We start from the raw sequence: 20,839 nt of genomic DNA, 5'->3' as shown, positions 1-20,839 counted from the left end.
AGTGACTAAAGTGGGTCTCTGTCAGGTGATAAATTTAGATTTAATATTTCTTCATAAGCAAGTTAATTTGAAAGGAACGGGGGAAATACTACAGGAAAGAATAAAACATTCCTGTTCCTCATCTCTGGAGGCCCTCTTTGCTAAGGGGTTTGAACCAACATCCCTTTAATGAGCCCTTAAGTAAAGAGGCTCCAGGTTGATTTGTATTCACGAGCTAGCCTTCATCTGAGTTGTATTCTTTAAAAGGGAGCTTTTGCCTTTAAAACACAACACTAATACACTCACACACACACTATATATATATATATATAAAAGCACGTGCTTATATGCTTTATGTATAAGCAAACATAAATGGTTTATGTGTCTATATATAACATCTTAGCATAAAAAAATCTTATGGGATGTTAGAGAAGTAGGCTCAGGCCCTAAGGGTAGATTGAAATGCTGAGTCTCGTTTTCTGGACTAGTGCTGTAACACTTAGGCTACTGCACAAAAAAATAATTTTTGTTGCCTGCCTTCCTCATCCCCGCTCTTGGTAAACAGCTCTAAGTGATTTTGAGATCAGCTGTTAAACTGCTGGGGTTTTCTCTTAGCCATCATGGGTAGCCATAGTCATGCATTTTAAAACTAACTTTCACAGTAGTAGTGAAAGTGTGAATGGAAGGATGTTGAGAGGCAACTGCAAGACTGACCTTTTGCCACAAATTGCAAGATAGTTGTCTACTAAGGATCATTTATTAAAAAAAAAAATGTTCAAATTCTCCTTTCCTTTTTTTCTGACTGTTTTGCTAATTCAGGAGCCTTCAGCTCTAATTCTTAAGTGGTTTAGACTAATTTTTGCAATTTCAGACCTGTTCTAGTGACAGTTGTTTAGTTGCTAGTCTTTTGCATTGCCTATACTGGTTTTGTCTGTCTTGCTTGACTGCTCATATCTTAAGAGGAAAGTCTCAGATTCCCACTGAAATAAATGTTAAGGATAGAAAAAGAATGGGGGAATAATTATGCACCATGCTTTATTCAGTGGCATAGTCTACTGCTCCCTCAGTGGCCGGTTTTTATAAAAGTGTTGTATTTTTATGTTTCGGTAGTTTGTCATAATGTGTTATTCCCTCTTAATTTTTTTGAGATGGAGCTGCAAGTGATAAACTGTGGGTAATCTTGCATTATTCTCTGGGTTGAGAGGATGTTTGCTGTTCAGAGGCCAGTGGTTTTCCACTCCTTTCTTTCTTCCTGCTTAGCAAAACCACCTTGCAAGTTTTGTGGGTTTTATCTTGGCAGTGGTGTTTCCTAACTCTGTGATAGTCCACATACCATTTGGAAAGGTGGTGAACATATCACTATTTGAGGTTCATATCCTCAGTTATATGGACATTTTAAGAACTGGTTCACTTGTGTAATGGAACAAGCTAAGAGCATGTACTGCCTGTGGGGAGAGGTGTTGTAGAGCGGCGGGCTTGATGACAGACTGCTTTAGAGCACAGAGCCTTACTGAGAGACATCCATTCCCTGGCTTTCATTCAGTGCTGCAGTATTTGTTATACTGTGGAGTCTCACATACTTGACACAACTGGGCAGTGAGCTGATAAGCCGTGTCTTTTGTATGCCTGAGAGAGAGGGAAGGGAACTGTGACTTCATGATTTTGTAGACGTTGAAGTAGGTAGGCATGAATCTTGAAGGACCATTGATTGAGTTCTGCATGTGATATTGAAGACCTGACAGAGCTAGTCTTTGATGGGAAATCTGTCACTATTTTGTTTTTGCCATTACTGTGTTTAAGTCCTGTGTTCTTTAATGATATATCCCACTGATATAGTGGGAAAATAAACACACAAAGGCCTACATTACATTTAAATCCAGAAATGAGAGAAAATGTATATGTCATTATTATTACTGTAACTTCATGAGTAGAAGAAACTTATAATACTCTGGAATGTTGATTGCCCCCATCATTTCAACAATTGCATAGATTTTTTTGAAAGTTAACACTTTATATTGTACTAAATGTCACCAGTTGAGTTGCAAAAATTGAAGCAAAAATTTCCCTTCCATAGTTATGTTCTTGTTTATAATTATATTTATCTCTTGTATCCCAAATGAGCATCTTAGTAATTTGTGTGGCTTCTTACGCTGTTGCATCCTAAAGAGATTGAAGGAATATTGTGAAAGACTGATGGGAAAGCAAAATCATAGTCATCTGTGTTCAGTATTGATAGTGACAAAATCTAATGAGATTTTCTCAATTTGGGGCCAAAATCTCGGTAAGAATGGCTAATTGTGTTTGAATTTGTCTAACATGAATACTGAAGATGGTTCTCTTCTACATGTAGACAGAAATCTGCTTCACAGGTATGGACACAAGAAACCTATTGCTTGAGTTAATTTTAATGTTTTCTCTATCCCCCACCAAAATTATAATATTGCAGAGTTTAGGTGTCCAGGCTCTGATTTCAATTTACTGCAATATATCAGAAGTTCATAGTTAAAATTATGTTTAGATTCCCTGCAGAAGGATAAATCATAGATAGGAATCTTGGTACAAGGGTGGGATGGGTTATTCAAACAAAGAAGAACTCAGAACCGAACCAATACCTACGATGAGCTATGGCTAAGATGAGCTTTCATGCCTATTAAACTCATCTCCTTGATAAACTAGAGATTATTTTAAAATGACAATAATTTTAATGAATTCTGAAAAAACAAAGTTCCGTATTAATTCTGACAAAGTTGAGGTTTAGATACTGCATTGATGCTTGCTATACCCCTAACCTAGGTAAATCTGCACATCTAATTCTGACTCTTCAATGACTTGAGCAGATCATACACACCAATTATGCACTGTGGTCTGATATTAAGTGACCTGTACGTTTTTCTGAATATGCATCAGCATATTTTTGTGCCAGATCACAAACTGAGTAATCCGGTGCCTCTGTCATTCTTGTCACTTTATTTGTATGTATTGTGACTCGCTTTTACACACTGTAAACAGCACCAGTGGAGTTGACTGTGCTTTTTATTTAGAATAAATTTTATTATAAAAATGCCTAAATGATGATATGTGGGTATACATTTACTGCAAATTGCAGGAGCTAAGACATCTTGCTTTTCCTTCCCACTGTTAGAAAAGGCCACTGCCATGTGTGTCCTGCCGTGTTCTCCACTTGCATTGCTGATGGGAGCTAGCAGCTGGGAATTGGTTCACTAGCTGAAATGTATGTGTTTGTTACCACTTGGGATGCTATAGGGCATTCGGCTGCTTGTGAGTAAAGTGTGAGTGTCACCCAGATTAATTCCTTTAATGTCATCTGTGTGTGGATGTCTTGGACATACTATGCTGTCTAAGATACCAGTACATGCCTGTAATTAGACATGTGAACTTCTAATTCCTCTTGCTTGTTTTATTTCATTGATGTGTTATATTCATGTGTGCACATTAGATTTAATTGCTTATTGTATTGCAGATTTAAAGTAGATTGAAATTATGATTCTTTGATATACTTAAACTCTAATCAATCAGTTGTGCTATGGTTTATTTCTTGTTACAACAGCGAAAAAGCTAGCCGATCTTGGGGTGTGTGTGTGTGTACTCCTGTGTGTGTAACTTTTTCCCCCAGATCGCTGTTTTTATTCATGTGCTGTAGTGAAATGTGTCTATTCAAGGAAGTATAACGTCCACAACTATGCTTTTGACATCCAGTCACAAGAATTAAAATCACGTTGTTTCTCAAGAATTACAAACATGTAGAATCTTACAAGAGGTCATGAATCATGATCATAATTTCCATCGTAACCAAGCTGATGTCCAGGGTCCAAATGCTATGACTAAAGGCAGAGTGAAAGTGATCTCTTTGAAAGAATAGTTAGAGGTTTTATAAGCCAGTTCTTTTAATGGATAATTAACGAGGAAGAGGGAAGGAAAGAACACTTTCTGACATCCTGCTTGTTTAAGAATCTGTGTTGCTTTAAACACTTGAGTAACGTGTGAGACTAATTCACATTTAAATTAAATGTAGGCAGTGATCAATTGTGGTATGTTAACCATTTTGGGTTTTTTTTGTTTGTTTTGTGTTTATTTTTCTCAGCACTGAGAAAACTAAGTTCTAACACAGTATGACTAGGACAACAATTAGCTATTTTAATAGCTTTGACTCAGACTTGTTTGTGAGTGCTCTTCAATTGGCAAACTACAACATTGCATAACAGATTATTTTTAGGTCTGCAATCTGGACATTATTAAGCATTTCTTTAAGAAGAAAAGGAAAATTCTGTTCACAAGTCTGGTATGTGATATTTAAAATGCAGGAGACTATTCAATTGAGTATCTTTATCTGTACAGTTGAGTCTTCCACTTTCAAAGAGATTACCGTGTAATTGTTGTAGAGACATGGGAAAGCATTCATGTTATACAGTTACACTTTTTGATTCCTTGTTTTGTTTCATTTCTGCTTAGTTTGCTATGTATTACTTAATGGGATGAGGATTAATTTTCAATTTCAATTTTAGATTTAGAGTAAGAATTTTATGTCCTTCACCTGGTGAGTCTGAGTTATAGAAGGAAAAAAACAGTGTATCAGAAAAAAGGAAAGAGAGGACTGTGAAATCTTAAACACTGTATTCTTAATTCACCTTCTCAGCTCATAGAGAGTACCACCTGGCAGTATCAATCAAACTGGGGGATTTTTTTTTCTGTTGTTCTTTCTTTTTCCTTCCTGGTGTTTGCCATCTTAACACTTTTCAAAGACCAGTTGGTTGTGTTTCTGCTCTGATACCTTTCCTGTGTGTTTTATGGGTCTCCAGGATTACTCTTAGATTTTTTCCATAAGTGTCGTTCAAGAAGCATTTACAAAGAGTAGTACAGGTGCTATTTTTTTCGTTCCTTTCATTTTTAAGTGAAGAGTTATTTGTGAGCCATTTGCTGCCCTGTTGAGCAGTCCAGACAAGTATATTGGGTCTTTAGTTGATCTTTTGGCTCAACGTCCCTTCTAGTTACTGAAGGGGAACATGGAGAAGAGCGCTCTGTCAGGTGGCAGAGCATGTCTTCTGCACTGCTGCATGTTCACATGGTGGTGGGTGAGATGATGGGAAACAGCCCCTGTGTTTCTCATTTCAGGTCAGAATCATCTGCTAATCTCAGGACAAACAGATTACTGCGGTTAAGTGGCAAGCACTTGTCAGACTGCAGGGAAGACCTTCATGCATATTGCCATCATGGGCTCTGCTCTTCTTTCTTCAGCCTGTCTTCTTTGTAGTATCTATGTTAAAACATTAAGTTTAATTTCTTATATATTTCTTATATATTCAGAAGGTAAGGCAATGTCCGCCTGAATAATTTCACTATTTTATTATCCCTATAAGAAATATTTTTCCATGGCAAAGGACATGTTGATAAGTGAAGTCTCTAATTTCTCTAAATAAATCTCACAAGAGCAACTACTTTATTTCCTCGCTTTTGCCTTTCATTGCTAAAGTGATAATAATAAACATACCTTTACAAATACAGAAGGCAAAGATATGCATGAAAGGGAAATTAAAGCATGGTTAGCAGCAGTAGCTGATGTTTCAAAGGAGACTACTTAAGAAAGATAAACAGACTGGTAGAAAAGCCACTGTTCAAGATCTTTGCTGAAATGAAGCCAAGAGTTGAAAGGACTTTTCTTCCCTGTTTCAGTGTTAAATTAAATTTTATTCACCTTCTTTTTCAAAGATTTGTCTTGAGGGAAAGACAAGAAGAACTGTTTGCATTTAAAAAAAAAATCAGTTTGAAAACTAAAACCACCTTTGACACAGAAGCTGATAGTTTCACTGGCAAAATTCAGCCTGAAGTTTACTCTTGCCAGAAACCCCCTGGAAATACAAGTGGGTGTGTTCTGCTTGAATAATCACATGTAAATGCAGAGGTGCCAGCAGCACTTTAATAATGACTGTAGCGTCTTTGAAGGCACTCTGAAGCTTCTGTTCTAAGACACTTCTAAATAATTAATCTTTTTTTTTTTCAATTTACATGAAATATGTAATGACATCCCCCAAGTACTAGATTTCCTTTCCTTTCCTTTCTCATACAAAGAATAAATAGATTATTTTAATTAAGGCAATTCTTGCTAACCTGTATAGTAAAGAAAGGTGATGAAAGAGAAGGTCCATATAGTTCTTTGTTATGACCCTCAGTAATCTTTTATTAACACAGAAGTGAAGACTTGAAAAACCTAGGTACCTCTGAGGCGAGCTTAGAAGTCTGGCTTCCCATCTGAAAATGAAGGAAAGCAATTTTGTCCACTTTGATATGGATATGCCATCTGGCTCCTGGGAGTTCATTCTGTGACCATTTATGTGGTCCTCCTTGTAAGACTGGCTGCTCAGCTGGCTGTATATAGTTCCAATTTTTTTATTATTATTATTTTTTTGGCAGATACTGAGCGTCTCTATACAGTTGTGTTCGAAGATATCTGTGGGCGTTATGGAAAGACCTATACCTGGGATGTGAAATCCTTGGTCATGGGTAAAAAAGCCCTAGAAGGGGCAGAGATTATACGAGATGTTCTAGATCTTCCAATAACCAAAGAAGAGTTACTACATGAAAGTAAAATGAAGCAGGAGAAGATATTCCCTACTGCTGAATTGATGCCAGGTATATTTCTCTTCAATATTTATAAAATGTTTATGGAATTACTTAAAATCCTAACCAAGGTAGAAGTTGTTAATCTGCCTTCCACAACACAGTTTCTCTTACAGATTCAGTTTCATCATTCTTGTTGTATCAAGTTTTACTCAAATCTACCTGTTATTTACCTGTTAAAGAGATATTTTACCTGTTTAAAGGAACTGAAAACTTTTTTTTTTCTTGAATACTTGGAGAACAGCTTTTTTTTTCTATATGTTTTGAAAGAAGAAAAAAGACTAGGTAAGTGTTTTTGAATTCTGTTTGGTAAACCACAAATTCTTTATAATTGTTGTTGGCAGCTGTGTAACTCAGCAAGTTAGTTTTCTCTGGCTATGAGCATAGCCTGACTTTGTTAAACACAAATACACTTTTAAATAAGTAGGCAAATATATGAGCCTGTGGGTTTTTTCAGCTGGGATTAATCTCGCCTAACCTGAACCTTGAAATTTAAGCATGGTATGTGAGCCAGCTGTGTGTCAATGGAGAGGGAGGGTTTCTCAGGTTATCCTAAAACAGGTAAATTTCATCACCTTCTGAAGATATGTGTATTTTACCAGTGATTGTGCAGTAAGGCCAGATGAGTAGCTTAAACCAGGTACCTTGAGATAAGCAAGAGGATGAATCATATCTGTGGTGTAAACTCAGACTTCTGTATTCTATTACATTTACATTTGAAATGCTTAGAGAAAAATCTTCAGCCATGCAAGACAAGCAATACCTAAAGCTCATATTGCTGTTAACTTTTTGTACAATGTTAAACTTCCTGGAGCAAATATCAATAATTTATGAAGAAAAAAAAAAAATAGGAGCGAGTAGAGGGGGAGGAATAAAAAAAAAGTGTTAGAAGTGAAATAGCTACATGTCACTATAACAAGTTTAACTGTTATAATTTTTCTCTTTGAATGTGTGCTTGTTTGACAATCTACATTGCATTAATGTTTTAATTTTTAGGTACTTTTTTATACCTAGTTTCATAATGCATTAAGAGGATGAAAGTTAAAAATATATGATATGTTAGGAATAAAAAACAAGCAGCAAAAATAAAAAGTGTAATTTTTTTAGGCAGTTTAAAAACTTGAGTATTTTTTGCAGCTAACTTATTTGGTTATGTCTCTGATGTCTTTTATATGCAAGGTTTTTCAAATTTCATCTTTCTCCCTTACAAACCCACCTTGAACTGTAAGCCTAGTTAAACTCTCCAGGAGAACAAGAAAGATGGAGGGATGTGGTTTCATTTTTCATGTCAAACTTCTGGGACTAATTTTGCTGCTGTATATTTTGCAAGACAAACAGAAGAACCGTAGTCTGGGCTCAGAAAATGACAGATGGACAGACTGGGTGAAAAGTTAGGAGGCACAGCAAGTCACTGTAAAGTAACAAAGCAGGTAATGGATACCATCAAGTGGATATTCTGTGCCTGCTGAGGATTGTGATAGTGTGGCTGAGCTGGCTTGAACAGAGTTACAGAGAGGTGATGGAACAGATTAGCTCAAGGAAACGAAGTTTTGTACTGTTCATGCCTTCAGAAAGTGAATCCTGGGCTCGCTGAAGCTGGGCTATTATAGTGAAACAAGCAGAATTCTTCCTGGGAGAAGCAAGTAAACATTTTTATCGTTGCCAGAATTGTTCAACTGATTATCTTTTCAATTCAACTAAATACATGTGATAACTTTCTTCAGGATATTTTCTAAAGCAGAATTGGTGTGAACTTAAATACTTTATGCTCACTGGCCATTGTGAGAAGCAAAGGCGGACTTGGTCACTTGAAGTAATGGGATCTCTATTTTATTTAGTAGCAGCATATGAGATACAAGTTGAATTGCCATGAATTTTGAGAAAAGCAGGTTGATGTTAGCTAATAATCTAGAAAGAAGTGACTCCAGCTACTTACTATTTAGTTTCTTTAAGGACTAACCTGTTCTTCAACCTGACAACCAGATTTTTTTTAATCTACTACTTTTGTTCTGTCCTTTTGTATCTTCTGAGGGTATTTATTAATGTAATCCTTGTGGATTTATTCTACAGCCTCTTAATGTTCTTTAACTAAGAACGGACTTCGTGCAGGTGTTGTGTAAGATGTAAAATTCTGGTGTCATGTTGAATTTACAATGTTCTCTGACTAACTGATCTTTCAGATAGTTACAGCTAAATATAGGAAAGTGAAAGTTAATTGTTGTATTGATTAATGGCATATAACTCTGACATGCCTCTGGCCATCTTCTGGCAGTTAATAGGCAGGTGAGGTTCTATTTTCCAATAAATTTCTACAGTTTTTCCAAAAAGTAAGATTCAAATTTGGTTTGGTGGAGAACAGTGCTGAATGATGACCAACAGTGTTTGAAAAAGTGACTCAAGGAAAGTACACTTGTTTCTGGACATAGAAGGAGCTATGCATGTGTTTGTGCCAGCAGTAACTCTGTTAATTCCTAAATCAAGTAATTGACAGGTATGTCAGTGCTGGTTTAGAATGATGTGGAAGTTGTACAAATATACGATTGGCAAAGTAGTTTTTTTGCCTGACAGGCTATATCACAGCCATGACACTTAATGTACAACAATTCCAGGACACTAGGTGTTGATGATGGAATTTTGATTACTTCAATATGGCCGAACTGGCTGACAAGCTTCAATATATCAGGCTGTGGTCAAAACACAGATTTCATCTATGAGGAGGATATATCCATTTCTAATGTGGAATTTTCCGATAACTACTTGAGAGGTTTTCACAGATTTATTTTTAGTTCTGAAAGAATCTTAGGGAAGGCTGGTTTTGATTTCAGTGGAAAAAGGAATTAATTCAAGGCAACACTAACAACATGTCAGGGCTGCCACTTGTGCTCTTTTCTAAATACTTTTGTCAGAGTACAGACATTGTTATCTGCAAGAGTAACATAGTAGGCTTTCTGTTTCTGCAAATGCAGTACTACATTGCAGGGAAGTTGATTGTCAGAAGAATGAGGAATGACAAGTGGAGCAGAAGAAAACCATGCATATGTACATTTACCTATACATGTGTAGGTGTGCTTTTGCTTAACACAAACCCAAAATACACACAGAGCCAGAAAAAACTAACTCCAAGTTACAGAGCTTCCAACAGTTACTATAATGATGTCAGGGTTATGAAATCAATGCCATCATTTCATAGCAGTCTCTGTTTTTTGGCTCATCATGATCACAAACCACAGATCCTTAAGGATTGTGTGGTTATATACACCTTTCAGACATCTTCCATTCCTGGGTTGTTTTCATAACTGGGATTTCTTTGTTATGGCTCCTATTCAGCCAGTGCAAAAATGTGATGTGCAAACTGTTTTCCAGTTCAAGTACAGTTGACTGTCTCTTGCAGACATGAGGAGGTAATTTCATAGATCCATGTTAAGTACCAAGTGAAGCCAGTCAGAAATCACAAAAAGAGAAAGAAGAAAACCAGTTCAGGTTCCAATGACAGCTCATTCTAAAGTCATATATATTTTTTTTCTTGAACAATTCCATTCAACCAGCAGTCTAGTTTCCTTAGCTATTGTTTCCTTGATTCATGTTGTGCCTTTAACAGTTAAACAGACTTCCTACCATGTTATCTTTTCTTTTCCTTGACATTATTGTTTTAACGGTAGGAAACTCTATGAGTCCATGCTGGGCTCAGTGAGCCTGTAACCCCTAAAGATCAATTAGCTGCAAACTCAGAATGATGCTGTCTGTTTGGCTGATTTCAAGCATTTGGCCTTTGCACTGAATCCTAAAGGATTGCAACCCAAAAATGCTTTTACCAGAAAGTCAGCAACACAGCTGACAGAGGTTCTGAATTGTGTAAAATTTAGCACTTACATTTTTTCCATGGCCATGCATGTATCATTATTTCTGGACTAAAATGAGATTATCGATTTGGTGAGCAAGGAGTCTCTGCCACCAGAAAGATCTCTGGTACTTTTTAGAGAGCAATAAATGAGAAGATAGAATTCTTTACTAATGGCCAATACCTTCCAAATTGGGAAGCAGAGTATTGGTTTCCACATCCACTTTTGTAGCTCAGTGAAAAGATAACATAACATTGCAGAAGCATTTTTAATATCTCAGAACAAAAAAGAAATAGGTGGATCTGAGATTACATTTCCATAGTCTCATCAGAGACACCACCAAGTGGTGGACAGCCCCATCTCTGTCACACTGTCACCTTTATAGTATCAATACTGTCTTTACTTGGGTATTGAGAGCAAGTGTAGATAATGAATAGCACTGTGCTGACGGGCTTGAAACTGTTGTAGCACACCAGACTACATAAAAAAAAAAAAATATTTTTCAGTCAGTTTGTGACTTAACTGAGCAGACAACTTCTTCTTCTTCTACATGGGATTTTTTTTTTTTTTTTTTTAATTGGTTAGGTGCTTTTAGTGTTCAGAGACTGATGAGGTTTTTACCATAGAATCACTTTTATGAACTTAAAGAATTATCATTGAATTGGCTAGAAAGCTAATCAACTTGACAAAGCTCTGAGTGGTAATGTTAGCTTTTCTTTGATTAAAGACAGTGACGAAATCTTGAAGAACTTTAAGTTTGCTCTGATATCACATTCAGTGGAGGAACTGTAAATGATTTTGAACAAGAGGAGCAGTCTTTTCATACTGAGGCTATATTTATCCTTAACATTTCCATTTGTGCACAACTGGGCATAAATTATATAAGACATGTACAATGCATGTACACAATTAATTTAAACAATGTGTGGAGGACTTAGGTTTCCTTTAGTCTTTTTCTCAGCAGTAAATCTTTTCTTCCAAGTACACTCTGAATGCTCTCAGACAGCTTATTTTGTGTAACGTTACAGCAAAATGAAGTGGACTTGAATATGGGTTTCTAAAGAGCCTTGATTTTGGTGCCCCAAAGGTCAGGTGTCCTCCATTCTCATGCTGTTAGTGTGAGCTGAAAGCTAACTGTATCTACATGGTGGTGAATGAGGAGCAGCACTGTAATACATGTATATGAAGATCTTCTTAGAGTGAGTGCGGAAAGTCTGCAAAAACAGCGTGAAGTTGTATTTGGCTCTTAATTTGTGTGTGAGCTATGTGAAGAAAGTGCTTAGTGATCAGTATATATTTCCAACAAAAATTTCAGTGTAAAGGGCAAAAGTCTGTTGATCAAGACACTATTCTCTAAAAAACGCCTGTAGCCATGTTGTTTCTTGTGCAGAATACGCTGCATCTCAGCCACAAGATTTAGCAAGAACATTCATATTAGCACAGGCTACGTAGTGTAGATGAGCTCCAAAAATATAGCAGGGAAAGAGAAAAGAAACATACACATACACCAGTGAAGAAAAGGGGAAACCAGATAAAAGAGGTAACAGATTAACAGACTGATCAAATATGACACAAAAAGGAAAAAAAAAAAAATCAGTATTTTTTGAAACAGACTAAGTCGCTTAGATTAAAAAATAAAAAAAGTTAAAGAAGACTAAAGCATATAAAGATAAAATAAAATATGCATAGGAAAAGATATGGTTGCTGATGAAATACAGTTTCTGTTCTTGATTAAAAAGAACATTGTGGCATGTTTAAATACCCCACCTCATTTTTCAATGAATATTTCTTATCAAAAAGTTGAGGGAGAGAATAATTCCTTTGGCTTATAACTACAATTGACAATAAATTAAATGTAACTAATAATACTCATGATTAAATTATCATATGAGAATGGCCTATATAGCTTATTGAAGTAAGGAGAATGAGTATCTTTTCAACAATAAAAATTAACTGGAGACCAAATTACATACTGTGATAACAAAATAAAAACGAAAAATAAGAGTAGCACAGGAATTTATCTGGATAAATAACCAAATATCCAGTAACTAACTGGGGAGGGGGATAAGACAATTTAACAAGCAAAATGTCCTTAATAACTCACTTTTTCTAAACTATCTGTGTAGTCCCCAAAACTAATTCAAAGGATACACAGCAGTTGTGGATAGCAGTAATACTGTTATTTGAATAATAATTTGAGGCCTATATGAGAGAAAGTTTTAAATGAGAAGTAATATCTGTCATTAAACTAACTGAACTGTGGAGAAGCTTTTGGGTGTAGGAAGTTATCTTCATAGCCATTTTAAAATACTCATTTGCTATTTTTTTTTTTTTTTTTTTTCTTCACTATGAGGGTGGTGAGGCGCTGGCCCAGATTGCCCAGAGCAGCTGTGGCTGCCCCCTCCCTGGAAGGGTTCAAGGCCACGTTGGACGGGGCTGGGAGCACCCTGGGCTGGGGGAAGGGGGCCCTGCCCGGGGCAGGGGGGGTCAGAACTAGGTGATCTTTAAGGTCCCTTCCAACCCAAACCATACTATGATTTTATGATTCATTCTGTGATTCCATGATTTAAGAGTTCACATGTGTTTGCTTTCTGAAACAGCAATTATGAAGAGGAAGACACAAAGTAATAATTTTAAGTCTCCTTATCTTTTATAATTTCTGTACATGTAACCATTAACTTCCTGTAATAGTTTATCTTGGACTTTCACTTGAATCTGAAAAGGAACAGGTGGAATCTATGGAAACTCCACAACATAACTGGATTTCATTGCCAGTAGGCAATTAGTAGGAGGAATATGCTGTATTTATGGTGTTCCGTTTGCTTTTTTTTCATTATTTACTATCTTGAACTAAATTAATCCTATGTTATACTATTTCTCTGATTATTAGATGTCTGACACTATATAATTGTTTGAATAAGGACAACATTCATTTGGAATAATACAATGTATTAATATATATGATGGTGCACTGTTTCAGCTTGCTCAAAATGTTCTTAAATTGGTTAACACCATAGCTAAATTAGTTGGAGACTATAAGGGAATATTATCTATGATTATTGGTGCAGAACTGAAACCCCTGTGAGCTGTTTGGGTGTTGTCTGGGGGTGGGAAAAATGAGGATGTGTCTGCTAAATGTTCGTCCTAGCAGAACATATTAGCTTTCAAACAGCACATTTAAAAGAGGTAACTCACACGTGCACCGCCTTCTCTATTGCCCACTGATTTGCTGTTTCTATCGATGCAAGAGAGGTATAGTACACTGTGATGTTCATGAAAAGATTTGCTGCTGAAAATACCACTCTGTTTATTTGAGGCCTCCTCAGCCAGGTATAAGCTCCTGTAATGTAATTTTGAAGCTTTACTTTCATAAAAACTACCTCATAAATTTTAGAATACTAACTTCTTGTGGTCCTATTTACAATGTATGCTTTTGCCTAAGAGGGCCATGGGGAGCCATTAATTTTTTAAGGGCTTTTTCTTACTTAGCTTTTGTTCATCTTTTTAGGATTGAAACAGACATCAGGAAAGACAGTGGGATTGTCTGTGTAGGATTGGGCATTTATATGACCTTGTTCCTGCACTCTGTGCTGTCAGTACACAAGTCAAGTATATTCCCGAAACAATAAGACTAGGACTTTGTCTGTGCTTGTAAGACTACTAAATAAGAGATTTGCGGGTTAAGGTATTGTCAGAGCTTAGTGTGTGATTGTCTGCATGCTGGTGTAGTTATGCCTTCAAATGACTCGACTGTAAGCAGAAATATGAACACCAGAAATCATTCAACTAGTGAAGAGATGAAACTGAAATTATGGTTCAGTGCTGAAGCAGCATGAATAATCCCCTTCCTTATCTCATATATTTGCCCGGTTTGTTATGGAGATCACTTTCTTTTGTTTCTTGAAAACCATTCTTATAGTTTGCTGTAACATGTTCATAGAAAATTCACTTTAGGAAAAGAGAAAAATAGAAGATGCTTTGTAAGATGAAAGTTTCGTTGAAGACTTACATAGAAGAAAATAGAGGAGCTTTATATTATCTCTTTATTTGTCTGGAGGCATTTCATAAGAAATAGGTCTGAAACTGGAGTTCCAGAAGTGATGCAAGTTAAGAACAGTGTTCTGTTCAGTGGTAGACAAACACAAGAAAAGGGATGATGCAAAAATTTGAAAGTGTATCAAATAAAATGTAGCAAAAATGTATGTGTTGTTCACCATTCTGAAGTATTCCATATGATGCAGAGCTCATGTTTGAATAAAGCTAAAAGGAAAATAAAAATTCTCTTTGTTTTCCATAAATTTGAATTAGCTCTTAGGAGATAAGTCTTGTTAATTTTCACTTCATAATGAATAATACCATTTGATTATAAAATGTGATACCTGAAAAAAAAAAAAAAATCATGTAGAAACCAGTGTTGTAATAACATAAATAATTAGATAGGGACTATCATTATATCATTTTAGCGTAGCATTATTTAGTTTCCTGAACTCTTGCTGTACATGTTTGTATTAGTCAATGAAGAGGAAAATGCAACAGTTAGCCCAAGGGTTTTATGGTTCAGTATAAGTCTTAATTTTAGTTTGTCAGTTGGTCCAATGTACTAGTCAATGTGGTTTCGGCTGAATCTAAAGAGAACAAACACCAGATTGGGAGTCTAATGGAGGAATAATAGTTCCTTTTAACAACAAGAAAAATTATATATGTGTTATATACATTTTTCTGCAACTTTCAGAACAAAAGTGCTGATTTCTTCCTTTAAAATGCATCTGTGGTCTCAGAAGAAATAATTCATTTCTGTTGGTTTAGTCCATTTTCTTTTTCTGAAGTTAACTTCATTGACATTTATGATTGAGTTTTAAAGTTGCTGACACTTTAAGTTGATCCTTCTTCTTTTCAGTTTCTATAACTAAACTCAGCTTACAATTCTTTTCATCTGTTTTTCTTTCCAGTAGTCACCAGCGTTTAACTATTATGTTTAGAATACAGTAAACTTCTGTGTCTGTTCTAAAACTTAATATTTGAAGAGATACGGGAAAGAAGCACTATTTACCTTTTTGATTACTTGAAATGAAAGAGTAGATTTGGAAGTAAAACACAGCAATAAGGGATATTTATTCCTGATTTTAAAAGAAGGGGGAAAAAAAAAAAAAAAAACCAAAAAAAACTTTCTGCATGTGGCCAAGCTTTCAGTGGGAAGGGTGGAGGGTGTTCCCAGGAAGCCTAGCAAATGGGTCCTTATGTGACGGATGGGCCTCGATCCCTTACATGGTAACTACAAGCTAGAAGTTAGCAAGTTCACCGGAATTTTACCGTACTTCTGCGTAGCCATTGAGTTTTTAATTGGTTGGTTCTGATGTAACTGAAGGCTTCATTTAACTGAAAAATCTGCGTAGCTATAGGGGATATAATGGCAAAGTGTATGCAGGGGAAGTTTCTTACAGATCTTGAAATCAGTTCCCCACTTCCCCTTCTGTTGACGTTTTCTGTAAAAAAAAAAAAAAAAACAAAAACAAAAATGCAAGAAGGATAAGAAAGGTATTATCTTCATAACGAAGAGTTATGTGTTGAATTAGTACAATAATTGTGTCAGTACTTTGATGTGGAAAAGTGTCTAGAGCTATATTGGTGGTAATTGATGTGAAAAAGAAATGGGTTTCATTGATCTGTAGCTTTTACAAAGAAATAACAAACCTGGAATGAAAATATTTTTCAACTGCTACTGTCTTGAGCTTGTTAAGTTATGCTAGCTATTCTTCCATATGCAAATTAATTTTTTTCTGCACAGCTGGTTTTCCCCTTTTATGTTTTTTTCTATCTATCTTACTAAGTTTACACATATGTGAATAATAATTTTTTAAATGGCATATTTTTATTAAAGTGCTTTTCTGAATAATTTAAATATTTTCTCTCTGGAGCTATTAGGGATAGCTTTGGTTTAGCTCCCTTGTAGTGAGGGAAGCCAAAAAAAGAAAGTAAACATGCACACACACGTTTACACACCCAAATCATGACAAGTGCTGGGGGAATATAAGAGAGAACCCTGAAGAAATAACCTTTCTGCAAGAGTGCTTTTCTGTGGCTGGCTAACTCCAATAGAAATGTAGAATAAACATACCCTGTGACAGATGAATTGAAGCTGTGATGCAGTGGGACTGAAGAAAATTAGCTATTTGAAAAGAGCACAACTTTAGAGAAAACTATGTCATAGCAAGGACATAGGAGGTAGTAAAATTCTTGTGTAATCTTTAGACTTCTTTATATTACTACACACTATATACTAGCCTTGCTAAATGTTGCAGATTAATTAGCATAAATTCCTTTGAATTAATGCATTTTATTTAAAAAGAAACATTTAAGCTACTACTTTACATTAAGAGATCTTAGTACTTCCATTAACTTAATATGGATTTACCTCACATGTTTCATAATTAAGACATAATCTGTATCTGGAATAAAAAGTTGACTTGTATTTAGCATCATATTTCAGTGAGAGGATAGAGTAACATCCTTTGGGAAAAATGCACTTGCTTATTATTAGTATAACCATTTAAGGGGGCATAGGAAGGCTTTTAAACGGGTGGTGTATTGACATTAGAGGAGAGATAGCGTTTGTTGTTTCTGTCCACTGGAAATCTAGCATCACAGAAGTGCATGCGTTTAAAGACTGTCTTCAAATACAAGCATGGAGCTAGAAATGTCAATTATTAATTGGTTGATTAGATTCTGGAGAATAGAGAATAAAACTGCAGAGAGCCACATCTACAGGTCATACTTCCAGATAAATGGGTTAGTTAATGCACCTATTTACTAATCTACAAACTTTATTATCAGTAGTAATTATAACTTCTCAGAGTTGAGCATATGACTGTACTTGGGAAAAATGTATTGCAGATAAGTTGTTGTTTGTAGAATTGTCAAAATGGAGCAGAAAGGCTGGATCGCATGTGAAATGCTTGAATTGGAGATGCTGGATGGCAAAGGAAATAATTAAATGAACATGAGGAGTAGGAATGTTTTGAGGGGTCAGGGGCCAGCCATAAGTATGACATTGAATCAGGAGGCAGGGAATAACATTATTTTAGTATTACCAGCCATGAAAAGTAGGATAAGAATTCATGTAGTTGGAAGATTAAAACAAAGAATTGTTCTCAAGCTGGTTCACTCTCATTCTCCATTAGACACTGATAATTTTTTGGTCTGGGAGACATATCCAGCATTTAGAATGCTGCAGCAGAGAAACGTTGAAACCTCTGCATAGGAAACTCAAAACTTGTACGGAATAATGAAGTATGTTTCCCTATTACACAGACTGCTGTGTTTTCACTGTTCCCTAGATTAACCTTCCCTAGAAGACTGGATCGGATTGAAGTTTCTACCCATTAGGCTTGAGGTGTTCATTACCCTGCGTTCACAGCATTAATAGATAAAGCTCTGGTATTAACGCTGTGACTGACAGCTCTTCTCCTCTGCCTAGTGTTACTTGTTTTAGTAATTGCAAAAGAGAGAAACTGAGTTCTCTTAGGGGCTGGTTTAAGCCAGTTGGATACCTGCTTCAGAAATTAAAACTATACCATTCAGTGAAAAGAGTTTTGGTTTTATTTTTTTTTCAGGAGTGTAACTGTGTATAAAAGAAAATGTTGCCCTGTGTGCTTTTCTCTCACAGAGAGTTTGAAATAATAAACATAATGTTGGGAATATTGCTTAATGTGCTTCTAGTAGGTGCACTTACACAATGATGTTTAACCCATTTTTGGCATATTTTGAAAAAAGCATAATTTGATGACAGAACAAGTGTATACCTTGAGGAATGTTCTATGATTTTTGTGTGAAGGAATGTTTCAGATATAGAAAGAATTTTCTTCTATACTATCTGATTGAAATAGGTTGTTATATTCATTATGACAACATTGTTCAATACTGCTAAATATATTGTAAGTAGATATTAATACATATACCTACATATATGCACTGATATAAAAAAATTACGTATTTCCCTTGCAGGGGTTGATAAGCTGATCCGGCATTTACACAAACACAACATACCCATGGCTGTTGCCACCAGTTCAGCTGAAGTGACATTTCAGATGAAAACAGCCAGACACAAAGATTTCTTTGGTCTTTTTCATCATATTGTGATGGGAGATGACCCTGACGTGAAAGGTGGCAAGCCACAGCCCGATGCATTTCTAGTTTGTGCAAAGAGATTTCACCCTCCTGCACCTCCAGAGAAGGTAAGAAGGAGAAAGAACAAATTAACTGAAAAGTTAGGAATATTCTGTTTGGGCTATATTTGGATTTATATCTTTTTATGTGATAAATACTTAGATAAAGATTTAATATGAACATAAAAATCAGCAACCTCTGTTTTCAAATATGTTTATGCTGTTGAAGCAAGAGATTGTTGGAAAGCATAATTTCGCCCCACTACATATATTTGTAATGCAGATTACTCTGATTTACTACATGGTAGTGTGCAGTAATAGGAAAGTGTAATGATTTTCCACTCTATGCATAAATCTGCAAGCTTAGCTTCACTACTCAAAGTTTGGAAACTGTTATTTAAACATAGATCAGTTAATTTTTCATACATTCATGACTGATTTACCTCTTAAGTGTCTAAACATTAAAGATAGTTCTTTGTAAAGAGTGCATATATTTTTTTCTAAGCCATCTCTTTCCTCTTGCATTCTAAATCTCTGAGATCATAATTCTTGTTTCTGATTTAAAACTGATCAGTTTGAGCAATCTTTCTCAAATAGTAGAGGTGTTTAGTTTCTCTCTTATATATAACTTTCTAAACTTGATTCTGAAATTGAAATCTGTAGGGAGAATATGTGAAAGATAAATTGCGAGTTAGTGAAAATAATGTCTTTGCTTTTTGTTTGAAATTAAATTTCTGTTCTCCTTAAAATATTTTTCTCACTTCTTGTCTGTTCTGAGTGGAATGTAAGTTCTGAAGTTTTGTATTTTCATTACTACAGAAAAATGCATGACGTTTTAAAGGAACAACGTTAGGTGGATTAGACTGTGATTACTGTTCTCTCAATAGGATTATTGAGGAAAAAATGGTTACACAAATACATACAGAATGATTAGTTAAATTCTCCAGACTTTCATACTTTAAGTCCTCACCCAGTCTAAATGGTATTTGCTGTTGCCTTGAAATACAAAGTGAAATAAGCGTGATGCAATGTGGCATGTTGTGAACACTGTTAGCACTGTTAACCAAACTGGGTTGGGATTTTGTGTTGCTTTGTTTTGTTTTGTTTTGTTTTGTTTTTTTCCTGTTGCAAGTGCTCTTGACATTCTGTGTATGTGCATCAACTTTATTTGGAAGCTTAGATGTTCAGAAAAGATACATATTCATGCAGATGGCACTTGTATGGACATGTTAGGTACTTGTGTGAGTAGGCCTTGTATGTATGGTACAGTTCCAAATGTTGAAAAATCTGAGCCAAGCAAGACTGTTACGAATTTTGACGGTGTTCTCAATACTCAATTGAGAGCAAATATTGCAGCCCAGGGTTTTGGAGGGAGTAGGAGAAAGGAGCTGAAAACAAGCTTAAACCACAGCTTAATGTTGCTTTCATATAAAATTATTACTTCTTGCTTAACTGTATGTCTAGGGAACAAAAAATCAGGGTATGTTCCTGTAATGTTGTGTTTTTTGTGAAACAGGATGAGAGGTGCGTAATGCATGCTTTTCATCTGGATGGCGGTGTGGCTGTAAACTGTTCTGTAATTCTGAAAGTAAGAGCAGAGAGTATTGAGAATTTATATAAATCTGGGTTGTAACTGGTGTCTGAAGGAGAGGTAAGTAAATTGAATGTCAGCTGTGTTAATGACAAATTAAACTATTTCTTGAACTGAGGAGCCTAATAGTGATATCCAGGGGGACAGCTTTCCCAAATGCTAAATTTATTTGGCTCTATTTCAGAAAAGTCACAAGGTGGTAATAGCTGAAAAGGACAAAAACCATTAAAAATACCTAAACCAAAACCAAACCACAACAAAACCAATGACATTGTGCTGTAGATATTTTTATTTATTCAGCAATAAGTAGCCTTACCTGTGTTAAAAAATATTTGAAGTTAATAGTAGCATCTTTATTACAAATAATTTTAAAGTTTTAAAGGTATGTTAGACAAAATTTTAGTGTTCACGGTATTTCTGTATAGTTATTTTATTTAAGCTTTCTTTGAAGAGCACAAATGTTTGAACCCTTGCCTTTCCTTTATATGAAGTTTAACAGCATTCAGAGTTCCCTTAGTGCAGATACTTCAGCTGAATTTTTTGTCACAATCTACAAAAGTCCCAAATGTCGAAGTGTGAGAATTTAGCACAAGCACAGAACTCCCAGGAAGAAGAAAATCAAAACAGTACATGCA

At 35.6% G+C, this 20,839-nt stretch overlaps 1 protein-coding gene across 3 annotated transcripts in view; it reads left to right on the top strand.

Annotated features, from left to right (window-relative positions):
- LOC104365725 (pseudouridine 5'-phosphatase) overlaps positions 1 to 20,839 on the top strand; it is a 160,461-nt gene that overhangs the window by 20,806 nt on the left and 118,816 nt on the right. For all 3 annotated transcript variants that reach the window (XR_006164900.1, XM_042788256.1, XM_042788257.1), the window contains 2 exons: positions 6,406 to 6,624; positions 18,453 to 18,682. Coding sequence is in view for 2 of the 3 variants with exons in the window: in XM_042788256.1 (XP_042644190.1) it covers positions 6,406 to 6,624; positions 18,453 to 18,682 (449 nt within the window). In the remaining variant the exon portion in view is untranslated. The remainder of the gene's footprint in view (positions 1 to 6,405; positions 6,625 to 18,452; positions 18,683 to 20,839) is intronic.

Source organism: Tyto alba, unplaced genomic scaffold, assembly GCF_018691265.1.
Source record: "Tyto alba isolate M040663 unplaced genomic scaffold, T.alba_DEE_v4.0 Super-Scaffold_14, whole genome shotgun sequence".
Lineage (NCBI taxonomy): Eukaryota > Metazoa > Chordata > Aves > Strigiformes > Tytonidae > Tyto > Tyto alba.
The sequence above is the reverse complement of the archived record's forward strand: the minus strand, read 5'-3'. Positions and strand labels throughout refer to the sequence as shown.